The sequence below is a fragment of the Rattus rattus genome, chromosome 8, assembly GCF_011064425.1.
Source record: "Rattus rattus isolate New Zealand chromosome 8, Rrattus_CSIRO_v1, whole genome shotgun sequence".
Classification (NCBI taxonomy): Eukaryota; Metazoa; Chordata; class Mammalia; order Rodentia; family Muridae; genus Rattus; species Rattus rattus.
In genome coordinates, this window is record NC_046161.1 from 81,773,690 (window position 1) to 81,786,186 (window position 12,497).

The 12,497-nt window shown below is 43.5% G+C and overlaps 1 protein-coding gene across 2 annotated transcripts in view; it reads left to right on the forward strand.

Moving 5' to 3' along the window:
• The window catches only part of Minar1 (membrane integral NOTCH2 associated receptor 1), a 32,392-nt gene that overhangs the window by 7,363 nt on the left and 12,532 nt on the right, over window positions 1–12,497 (forward strand). For both annotated transcript variants that reach the window (XM_032911014.1, XM_032911015.1), the window contains exon 2: window positions 9,269–11,624. In XM_032911014.1, the coding sequence (XP_032766905.1) occupies window positions 9,321–11,624 (2,304 nt within the window). In that variant the 5' untranslated portion in view covers window positions 9,269–9,320. The remainder of the gene's footprint in view (window positions 1–9,268; window positions 11,625–12,497) is intronic.

Genomic DNA, 12,497 nt, shown 5'->3' on the forward strand with positions numbered 1-12,497 from the left:
TTTAAAATCATCTCTTCTATGTTAATATAATAAAAATACTTATAATGGATTCTTAGTATTCAGCAAGTACTTTACAAAAATAACTCAGCCATATGACATGGGTGCTGTGTCATCTACATGTTAAAGCTAAGCAGACACACACAGAGAAACCTGTAGGTTCTGTGATCGCAGAGCTGGAGGACAGAATCGCTTAGATGAGAACTTGGGCAGCTTTTCCCAGAGTCTGTGATCTTTAAGTAGTACGTCATTTTACCTGCAGTGGATATAAACCACCCTCTGATTTTTTTTGGACTAATATATCTGATTTTCTTTATGTTTTCATTATGTGATTTTATCTTTGGATACAGCTTTTATAGGTAGCTGTTTTATTTTACTTTTCAAGAATACAATTTGAGAGTCATTGACTTTTACCTAGCAAATTCGTACTCTTTACATTTATTATGTTGTGTATTTAGAAATAATTCTGTCATCTGGTTCAGAAGCCCTACATTAAATGTTACATTTTATTTCTGTTCTTTAAATGACCACCTGTAATGTTTTTTAACATTATTTTAACCTACCATCCAGCCTTATTTCACTTCTCTTTCCTACTCTACAGAATATAAGGAAACTTAAAGAAAAGTTTAAAAGCTCATCTTGCCCTTTTTCATTTTGCTTGTAAGTCATCAAATCATTTTATATTTGTACAATATTACATGTTTGTTTCTTTCACCTAATTCAGTTTCTTCCTGAAGAACGTGAATGAAAAACTCCTGAGTTTCTCTTTAACTCTTTAATTCCTCAATAATAGTTTATCTTACAACTATGAACATTTTATTTTCTTTACCATGTTAAGCATTTGATTTCTGCTTATTGCTTTGCATTTTATTCTTGAAATCCAAGGCTTTTAAAATTGAACTTTTTAAGTTAAGGTTTTCCTTCTGTTCCTGGCGTACCTGAGTTTCCATGTGCCTGGTTTAGGCATCTAAGGATAAACACCCTTTGATGGCCTTCTGCACTTAGGCACACTTTCTGGCTGTGTATTTTGTTCTGCTTTGGTTGTTTTGCTCTTTGAAGGTTTGTGCTGTAAATTCTGGAACATTCCTAGACATTATCATTTTTCTGCTGTTCTCTTTCTTTTTTTTTGGAACAGCTATTAGAGACATTTTCTAAAACCCGTCCTTCTATGCGTATGTCTTTCAGCCCCAATATCATATCTTTTATTTTCATTTCCTTAGTCCTGTTTTGGCTATGTTTCCTTAGGTCTTTCAGGTCACTAATTTTCACTTTGCTTAAGTATTATATTATTTAATCTGTTCATGGTTTTTTACGGAATGATTATTTTTCCACAAGTACTCTTTATTTTCCAAATTCTATGTTATGCTATCAGTGTTGTACCTAGACTACCTACTCTACGTGTGTGTGTGTGTGCATTCATACATTGCGATGTATTTAATTTTAAATATATCTATATTTTTTAAAATTGTGGTTTCCTTTTGGGGAAATCTTGAGCTTCAAATCCTGCTAGTTACTTTGTGCCTCAAGATTTGTTTTCTTTCGTGCTTAATTTTTAAAACTGTTACTACTATTTTTCCTCTAAGACAATGCACCTGCAATTGTCCAAGGCAGTTTTACATATTGGCATCAGGGATATGATCAACACACAACAGGCTTTGATTTCTTAGATTAAAAATTTTTGTACCCTGGGGCAACAACTTTAGACCCAAGAGCATTTAAGATGGTGACCTTGTTTTATGTTTCTAAGGTACACACACACACACACACACACACACACACACACACACGCATTGCATTGTTAAATACAGAACCTAGGCAGAGGGTGACAAATGCCTTTGTTCCCTATTTTGGCTAACACACCTCAAACTCCACTCCAGATAGAGAAAGGTCAGTGCGTAGTCCTAGTTCCTGCTGTCTGCCAGATTTCTCTCTCTGCCTTCCCTCTAATAGGACTTTCCCTGCCCTCCAGCTTAAGCACTTCCTTGCCTCCCTCTGCGATCTCCAGCTTTATCTCTGCTTTGGACTTTTGAGCATTTATCTTGCCTTCTTGCAGGTATAGCATTACATATTAACAACAAAAACTTCCCAGCAACACAAATGCTTTCCAGCATTTCTAGGAACTCAGAATGGAAGCTCTCTCTCCACCGCTATGTTAAGAGTGTTCCTTTCTCTTGGATCTTAGCTTTATAACATTTTGAATTCTAAACTAAGGGCTTCACGACAAAGCTACGTTTCTCAGGGGCACACACTAGGTAAATAGCACAGCAGTTTCCTTCCCAATTCGCTAATACCCTCTGCAGCATATCTGTAAGAAAGAACCTGGGCTTTCCTTCCTTTGATTTGTAATTTAAATTAGGGGTAACACAAAGAAGGCTGCTGCTCCAGATTTTAGATCTCTAGGCTGAAACCCTTCTTTTATAGTCCTGAGTCCATACTTGCATTAAATCACAAGAACAACATAATCTAGGAAGAAAGAAAAAAGCCAGGATTTTCAGTGAACCTGCAGATGGATTCTCTCATGGTGTGCTTCTTATGAATGTGCAGTGAGAACATTATGGCTACTTCGTCTTGCCTTTTGAAAAGGAAAGGCTATGGGAATGCCTTACTTTACAGCTGACGTTTGCTAATCCACTTCAAGGCTATGTCTTTCATTCTCATCAGATCTCGGAGCAGTTAGCGACAGAGGGATGATTAAACCGCTAAAGGACTGAGCAGGAATGATGTAGAGAAGCTTATCTTCTGTCCAGAGATCTCACCCAGCACTCCTAGAGACTGCTAGCCTCAACCAGAGAGAAGCCTCTCTTCTGCTCTAGTTTGATTAAGATCAGATGTCAGCACGGTGAGCACTTAACATCTCAGGAGGAGAAAGTGCAGACATTCACTTCAGCCTTTGCACACCAGCCCTTATCGCTACTAGCATGTGGCTGGAAAAGTAACAAGACTCCACAGTGAATGGGGGGTGGGGAGCAGAGTCAGGCGTCTGCTTCCTGCCCTTTCCTGAGAGCAGCCATGGGCCAGGAAACAGAAGAACCTGGACTTGCACATCAAGGTTTCTGAAAGGTAGAAAAGAATGTGGATTCAAGAATGTGGGTCCCAGTCTGAACACCCTATATGTGGTGTGGTTAGCTTCATCCCAGGATTACCGTTACAGCAGCTACCTTTGACGGTTTCCTGCAGCCTCCATCCCTGGAGCCAGCATCCTGCCTGTGAAAAGCAACTGTGCTACTGTCCCAGAGTTCTTGAGACTGGGTAGCTGGGAGAGAATGCTATTTTATTGCTTATGGTCCTATAAGCAAGGTGGTTCATAGGAAGGCAACAGCTTCTAATGTCTGGTGGGGACTTTCTTGCTATATCCTCAGCCTGGCAGAAGGAAGAAGACCGTGTGTCAGGATGTATGAAGTGTCTTTCAAAGGGAATGTCATCCTATCCATTAAACACCCCATGACCTATCATCTTTTCTTAAAAACCTATCTCTTGGTTGTATCTGAATTTTGAAAGCATCTATTCAAAGCACAGCATACCCTACTTTTCCTGCTTGTCCTTCCTCTTTTCTCATCCTAACCAAACTCTGTTGCCCTGCACCTTCTAGCTACCTTCCCTTGGACTAGAACACTTCTTGACACTTCCTTTTCAACTGAAACCCCCCATATCTTCAGTCTTCTAGGCCATTGGGGGTGGTACTATCTCCACAGAACTGTCTTCTCTTCCCCCCTTTGGCTGGATTTCATCTCGTCACCGACTGAGATACCTTGCTTAAACTCCCCTGGCCTCTGCTGTTCGCCATTGGCATGTTGTATGGAAGCTAGTAAACATAGGATACGTGTCAGGATCTCTAGCTGCCAGATCTGCCCCTACTTCCACATGTGCGTTTGAACAGTCAGGTCATCATCTTGTCCTCAATTTCCATATTCATAAAATGAATAGCCACAACCAGCACTGATCCTAAAGACTGTTTTCTTCCCTGAGACCATGGGCTCCAAGAAAAGAGTGGTGTTAGCTTTTCCAGCTGATCCTAGCACAGTCCTCAATGCTTATACTACAAATACTTTATAGTCGAGCCATGCTCCAGCCCCAGAAAAAGGGGTGCTGAATGATTGCAGACGTGTATGGAGTCAGCACCAAGTAGAAATGGTGGGGGAGCGGGTTGGCCTGGGAGCCCCATGTGTTGAGAACTGAGAGGACATCCCCACTTTCTCCAGGTAGAAACTTCATCCTTGGCTTTCAAAACTTCCCTATGGAATGAGTTTATGATCTTTCTTCCAATTTAATAAGAGTTGAATAATGAGTCTTACAACCAGCTTGTTATTTCCCCTCTGAGGAGATGTGTAAACCAGGCAGAGGCAGTAACTCATGGGACTAATGAAGGTCTCTGGAAATGTGTGATTGAGAATGGAGTTTTCCACAGTGGGGAATCAGAAGGCTTTAAAGAACTCGGGAATGAAAAAAAAATAGGGAGGCCCAAATCATGCTCCAGGCAGACTTGTATTGCTCATTTTATAGAATAGAGTCAATTTTCAAAGTTGATGTCCCATAGTAGACCAGCCCTATAGAGGCCCGTTCCCCTACTTCATCACCTATGGACATCTGCTCCCTTTATACAAGGTTAAATCTGGTGCAGTGTCAGAGGCTTTGGGTCTCTTATTCATTATTGGACTTCAGACAACTTAGGTATTTTCTCTCGTTAGTATAGTATTTGTCTGTCAGTTCTTCAGTTTCCTTCTCTGAGGCTGTTCCTCTTACCCTGTAGAATCATTAGTGTGGTCAGGGAGGTAGTCTGCCAGTGGCTGCCTATTGAACATCGGCTCGTGATGTCATCCAGAGAGCCTACAAGCCTACTGTGCAGCATCCCCACCCCTGCTCCCGCTCCTCTCTGGGTATGTTGAAGTTCCATCCTCTTCCCTTTTCTCCTCCACAGGCATCTAATGCCAGTTGTGTGTATGATGTGTTCGCACAAGTATGTGCACAGGCTGCTTTTGCTTTCTGTTGCCGTGATAAAATAATCACGACCAAAAGCAACTTGGGGAGGAAGGAGTTTATTCCGTCTTACAGAATTTTAGTCCAGCATGAAAGGAAGTCAGGGCAGTGATTCAAGGAAGGAACCTGGAGGCAGGCACTGAACCAGAGGTCATGGAGGAGCGCTGTTTACTGTCCTGCTCTCCATGGTTCACTCAGTTTGCTTCTTATAAAACTGGAACTATCTGCCTAGGGGTGACACCACCCACTCACGCGGGGCTGGGCTTTCCCATGTTAATCATTAATTAAGAAAATGCCCCAGAGACTCGGCTAAAGCTAAGCCGAATGGAGGCATTTTCTCAACTAAGGTTCTCTCTTCCCAAATGGCCAGTTGACAAAATCTAACCAGCACCATATGAAGTCATCCGCTGTTGACATAGGGTGAGTTCCCTATTGCTTTCCACTTTATGCTTGAGACAGGGTCTTGAACTGACCCTTGAACTCATTGACTGGACTAGGCTGGGAAGCCAATGAGCTCCAGGAATCCATTCATCTCATTCCTCCTAACCCCCAGCACTGGGAACACATATGCATGCTGCAGTGCGTGGCTTTTTTACGTGGGTGCTGGGTGTCCAAACTTGGAGCCTTATGTTGGCCCAGCAAGCACTTTACTACTGAGCCATCTCCTCAACTCTCTAAAGTCAGTTTTCATACTAATAAAAAAGGACCCAGGCTTACCCACAGCTTTCATACTTTCATCAGGAGACAATGAGTCTCCGTTTTGTAAATAGGGTTGGTTTTTTTTTCTTTTTCTCTTTTGCAAATAGATATTTTGGGGATGCATTTAAGCCAAATAAAGCAACAGTGAGAACGAGGAAGGCCTCTCCGGGGAGCCATTTCTTGGGGCTTTCCTGGGAGGTACATAGTGTACACTACTTGGAGCGAGCTCAGCTCCGCAGCCCTGGATTTAGGTCTTACTGTTCTCAGTTGCTGCAGTACTCCGAGTTTCCCAGTGCCTTTCCCTCATCTGTCAGAGAGTAATTGTGAAAGTAAAAGAGGTCTCTTAAGGTGGTTACAGGGATTAAAGTAAAAAAATTGCTGTGAATGCAATTTGTGCCACCAGATCCATAAAATATGGTACGCATTTGCTGCACACTATTCTCTAAATTACATTCATTTGTCCTCTGCTCCGATAGCTACACCCATTTATTTACTTCAAGACCAAGTGTGACAGATTGTCCTCGCCTCCAGCAAGCCAGAACATCCTGACACAGAATGTTTTCATCCGAAGGAAGCAAGGACTGGGGCAGGGCAGAGGCACTGTGTGGGCGAAGTCCATCTCCTGGTGGCTTGTCCCTGGCAGGAACAGAGCCCGTTAAACTTTATTTTCTTTTCTCATACAAGTAAAGCCATGGGTTTCCAGATATTCATGGCAGATACCATGCTAAGATTTATACAAACCTATTAAGAGCAGCTGCCCTCAGGACAGAGAAAGTGCCCATGGCCTCCTGCTATTTAAGTATAGTCTGAGGAAATGAATTACTTTTGTTGAAAATGAGCTGGACCTTCCAGAACATTGTCAATTTAAAAATCAATGGCAATTAGTACATGTCTAGTGTTTGGGAGACAGAGTTTGGCTGGACTGGAACTCACTTTGTAGACCAGGCTGTCCTGGAACTAGCAGTAATCCTCCTGCTTCTGCCTTGTATGTGTATCACAGGAGGGTAACAAAACTGGCTTCAGTTGGCCCTTTCTACACAGCATGTGCTTAGGGAAGTGAACACACAGCGGGCATCATCGCTGTGTCTTAAACCTCAGAGGCTGGTGCCTATGTTTATCGATAGTGAGTTTTCTTATAGGGATTTGACTCAATTAGATGTTTTAAAGTTTCCTGTTTCAGATTAGCTCATGCTGTGATTCTTTTCCACGTCACCCTCTTCTTCCCCAGTTGGACTGAATGCTATGATGGCGGGGGAGGCCCCACGTGGTGTGTGGGGGGCTACGCCTGCCAGTGAACCCTTGGGAGCGAAGGTTGAAGCTTTCATTCCATCTCTTAGAAAGGCACTGGTGTGGCCTAGGCCTGGTATGGAAAACATGTCTGGTCCAAAATCCACCTAAGATCCCTACAGGTTAGCAATCAGGGTGGCCAGTGTAGGGAGAAAAGGAGGGGACAATCTGCACTGATGTACCCACTGCAAAAAATGGCAGAACCAACAGAAAACAAACAATATGCTCAACAAAATGACTATGATGAAGGATGCCTTGCCCTGCAAGCTGGCTAGGCTGGCCTCCCTGGTCAGCAACTGACATCAGATGCTGAGACATGGGGGGGGTGGAGGGGTGGGGGTGGGGTGGTGGTGGTGGTGGTGGTGGTGGTGGTGGTGGTGGTGGTGGTGGTGGTGGTGGTGGCTTTTTCCATAGGAGAAGTTTGCAGGCCATTTTTTGTTTGGAATTCAAGGGCTAGAGATAAGCTGTGCAGTGGGACTGACTAGGCCTGCAGACAGACTGACAAGGCCTGCAGACGGACTGCAGCTCTGCAGCTGCACCAGTTCAGCGCAGCTCTCCTCTGCGGGCTTGGCTGGCCAGTGACAATTAGAAATGACAGTGTCCACTATATGGTCTTCATAAGTGCAAGAGAATTATTGTAAATATCCAAATAATAAGAAATACATAAGTAAAATAAGTTCAACATACAATGAGCTTCACTGACCATGAAAACTCCATACATGTAAGAATGCATGTACATTCTTACAGTGCAACAGATATCAGTTTTTTAAAATAAAATCCTGCCAGGACAGGCAATACTAATAAAGCATAAAAAAAGCCAGAGTCAAAAGACTGCACACTATACTATATAATTCCATTTTATTCTCCTTCTGAAATATAGATCAGTAGTTGCCATGGGTAATATGCAAGGGGCATGAAGAAATCATCTCGACTGATAGTCTACATTGTGGTAGTTGTTTTGCTATACACATCCATCAAGAGCAAGCAATGTGAATTTTACTGCATACAAATGATGCCTTAACTTAAAAATTGTACAAAACTTTTACAATAAAAGTATGACACACTACTGAGTAGAGACTGTGAAAATAAATCTGCATAAAGTACGGTCTTCATGATTCGAAATTATGTATTCCTAGAAACTAAAATGAAAGAAGATGATGTATACCAAAATGTAAATAGTTGTTAAATTTGGGTTTTAAATACGGATCTCTTTCTGAAACAGTACTCTCTTTAGCTTGATATCTTATCATGCAAATTTTCAGTCTTGCAGCAAAGTTGAAAGAGTGTTATCTTGAATAATTATGCATCCACATCTGGATCCAACCACTAAACGGTTTACTATATTTGGTTGATCACATATCTATCCATCACCAAGCTGTCTGATTTTTTGCTTCAATGACTTGCAGGCATCTATACTTTTGCCCCTAAATACTTTATAATGCAGATCGCTGCTGCAAGTTCAATAGTGAGTTTGATTTCTTTCCCTATAAATTTTACATTCAATGAAGAGCACAAATATTAACAGTACTTTGGCTGGTTTTGACAAATATATATGTCTGTGTAGTAACCAATGCCTATTGAAAGATCTGGAACAGTGGGTCTCAACCTTCCTAATGCTACAGCTCTTTAATACAGATCCTCGTGTTGTGGTGACCTCCAACCACAACATTATTTTTATTGCTACTTCATAACTGTAATTTTGTAACCTTTATAAATTATAACATAATATCTGTGTTTTCCAATGGTCTTAGGCAACACCTGTGAAAGAATCATTCAATCCCAAAGGGGTTGCTACCCACAAGTTGAGAATCTCTGATCTAGAATGTTCCCCCTTGCTTCCCTCACAAAGTCTCTAATACTGTTCTTATTTTATAAACTACTTTTGCCTTTCTTCATAATTTTTCTTTTCTAAAATCCCTTCAGTAAGCAAATATTATGCAATTACCAAATCATCACCATCATCATCATCAATAGTTACTGATCTATATTTCAAAATGGTATTAAAATAGAATCATATAGTACAGTATCTTAACTCTGGCTTCTGTCTTAAATTTATTTATGCTGTATGTCCTAGCAGTTTGTTTTTTAAGCTGAGTTGAGTCTTGCCAGTGTAAGAATGTACATTTATGAAATTTTCATGTCGGAAAGGAATTTTTAAGCCAAATATTATGAACATTTTAAAGCCCTGAACCATTTTTAGTTATTAAAATGTTTTCCTTGTGTTTCTTTAAATGGTTCAGACCAATCTGGACCCAGAGCTGTGCTGCTGTTTCTAACTGCTTTTCCTCCCTTTCTTTTCTGCTATCATCAGGATAGAACTGACTGATGTTCCAGTGTAGTCAGTGAGCTTGCGAATCTAAACCATGGAGGCCAATCAGGAAGCTTCTCTCTTTTTGGTGAAGATCTTAGAAGAATTGGACAGTAAACAAAATACTGTTTCTTATCAAGACCTGTGCAAGTCGCTATGTGCTCAGTTTGATCTATCTCAGCTTGCAAAACTGAGAAGTGTGCTTTTCTACACAGCATGCCTCGATCCCAACTTTCCAGCCACTTTATTCAAAGACAAGATGAAATGCTCTGTAAATAATCAGCAGTCAAAGAAAATCATGGTGGCGGCAGATATTGTGACAATCTTCAACCTGATCCAGATGAATGGGGGCACTGCCAAGGAGAAGCTGCCCACAAGTTGCCACAAGGTGCGCAAGAAGGAGGCTTCCTTTGAGTCTTGCCGGTCGGACACCGAGGTGTGCAGCCCCACTGTTTGTGAGCCTCTCAACTGCGAGCTGAGTGAGAGGCCCTTCAGCCGAGGCTATCCCACCAGGCAGTCATCGAAATGCCGGAAGATGGACTGTAAGGAATGCCCACAGTTTGTCCCTGCCTCTGAGCCCAACTTCCTTTTGGATGTTAGCAAAGAGGTGAAAAATCGGGCAGCCTCTCTGGACAGGCTGCAAGCCCTCTCTCCATATTCTGTAGCCAGCCCTCAGCCCTGTGAAATGCAGAGGACCTATTTCCCTATGAATATTGAGAATGAGTCCATTTCAGATCAGGACTCTCTGCCTATCGGCCAAGGCATCAAAGAGACCTTCATCTCCAGTGAGGAACCATTCGTGGTTCAGTCCTGTGTTCAGAAAAGGAACATCTTCAAAGAAGACTTCCACAATCTCATGACTGTATCTCCCAGTTTGGTTGGTACAACTAACAAAGCAGAGGAGGACCATGAGGAGCCCCGGAGTCAGAAGGAGCTCCACAAGCCACCCTTCTTCAACCACAGCTTTGAGATGCCTTACCACAGCCAGTACCTGAACCCAGTGTATTCCCCCATCCCTGACAAAAGGCGAGCAAAGCATGAAAGCTTAGATGACCTTCAAGCCTCTACCTATTTTGGACCCACTCCAGTGATGGGAACACAAGATACCAGGCGCTGTCCAGGGAGGCCCAGTAAACAGACGCCGTGGCCCGCCAAAAGCTGGAGCCTAAACACAGAGGAAGTGCCTGATTTCGAACGCTCCTTTTTCAATAGAAATCCCTCCGAAGAGAAGCTACGCTATCCAAATTCTGGCAACCAGACACCCAACTTCTCAGGCCCAGACAGGCATCCAGTTTACCTGGTGCCAAAGGATCAACAGAAGGTTCTCCCTGCTGGCTACGCAGTGAAACCGAATGGACTCAAATCTAAAGAGATCCCATCCCCTGTTGACCTGGAGAAGCACGAAGCAGTCAAGAAGTTTAAAGACAAGAGCATCAGCTGCACCAGTGGGCAGCACAGCTCAGACACCAGCAGTGTGGGTACCCAGACAGAGCAGCATGTCCTGGACCCCCCAAAATGCAAAGACTTGTGTTCTGCGGGGCAGGCCAAGTACAGCGACAGGCATGCCATGAAGCACTCGGATGATGACTCAGAAATTGTCAGCGACGACATCAGTGACATTTTCCGGTTTCTTGATGACATGAGCATCAGCGGCTCCACGGGAGTGATACAGTCATCCTGCTACAACAGTACCGGCTCCTTGTCTCAGCTTCATAAGTCAGACTGTGATAGCTCACCAGAGCATAACCTCGCCAAAATCACCACCAATGGGGTCTCCGGCAGCAAGGGAGACAAGTGTAACCGGCCTGAGAACGTCCACCACTCCGAGGAAGAGTTGAAGAGCAGCGTGTGCAAACTGGTTCTCAGGATTGGTGAGATCGAGCGGAAGCTGGAATCACTGGCAGGGGTCCGCGAGGAAATCTCCCAGGTCCTTGGAAAACTCAATAAACTGGATCAGAAAATACAGCAGCCAGAGAAAGTGAATGTGCAGATTGACCTGAACTCCTTGACCAGTGAGGCACCTTCTGATGACAGCGCCTCTCCGAGGGTCTTCCATGCACACAGTGGCTCCCATGGACCGAAGCTGGAGAATAGTTCTGACTGGTGCTGCTCCGATGTCAGTGGAAGTAACAGTGAAAGCCTGCGCGTCAAGGCCTTAAAGAAAAGCCTCTTTACCAGGCCATCTTCCAGGTCCCTGACTGAGGAGAACAGTGCCACAGAGTCCAAAATTGCCAGCATCTCGAACTCTCCCAGAGACTGGCGAACCATCACATATACCAACCGGATGAGCCTCAATGAGGAGGAGATAAAAGATGCTGGCCCAGCCAATAACAAAGACTGGCATCGGAAATCAAAGGAGGTAATGAAAATCTAAGTTCTTGTGATTGGTTTCAGCCTCAGACATTCCATGAGAAGCCTTGCCTCTTGCTGGGTTTCCCTTCCAGAATTGGCAGGTTCTTCACATTAGAACAGAGAGGCCGACGTGAACGGGCTGTTTGTTCTGCCAAGGTGCCAGTCAGTTGGGTGGAGCTCATGCTGGGATGCTGCCGCCAGTAGACAGTGCAGTTGGGATATTGGACAGGTGGTGTGAGAAGGACTTTGCAGGAGGGGGAGTGCATCAAGGCAGGCAAACATCAAGGTTATCTTCGTGTCCTTGCTGAAGTAGTGGGATCTGTACCAGGCAGACATGGGAAGAGGCTTGCTAGTGTCCTTGCTGTTAGGTCTCTGGCATGAATTTTGTTGCATGCATTATGATATTCTTGAAAATATGAGCCCTTTCCACTCTAAGATGAGTAGAGTTTATTACTAAGAATAGGGAAACAATTTCATTATTCAGCCATGGAAAAACGAGCAAATGTAAACAATGTCTCCTCTTCTTTAGTTGTCTCTTTCCTATATAACAGTCTCTGCACTTCTCCTGTGTTACTTCTGACCATTTATCAAAGATCTTACTCTACCAGTGCTGGAATCCATGTGTGTGTGTGTGTTCAGACACTTCCTTGTTTGGTCCTGTGGTGAAAGGGACTGTTCCAGGGGACAGGCAGCTGATCCCTTCACTCCAGCTAGGCTCTAGTGACCCCTCTCTGCCAGCAAGATGCAGTTTCAAACGATAGCTTGTCTTCCTGACACTCTCAGCTTCTATGGTCATTGGACAGGCCATATGCTGCCCTCCCAGGGTCTCCGAGGTCTGGACTCTCAGTGGGAGGGAGGAATAGGATGGACTTCAAGGATT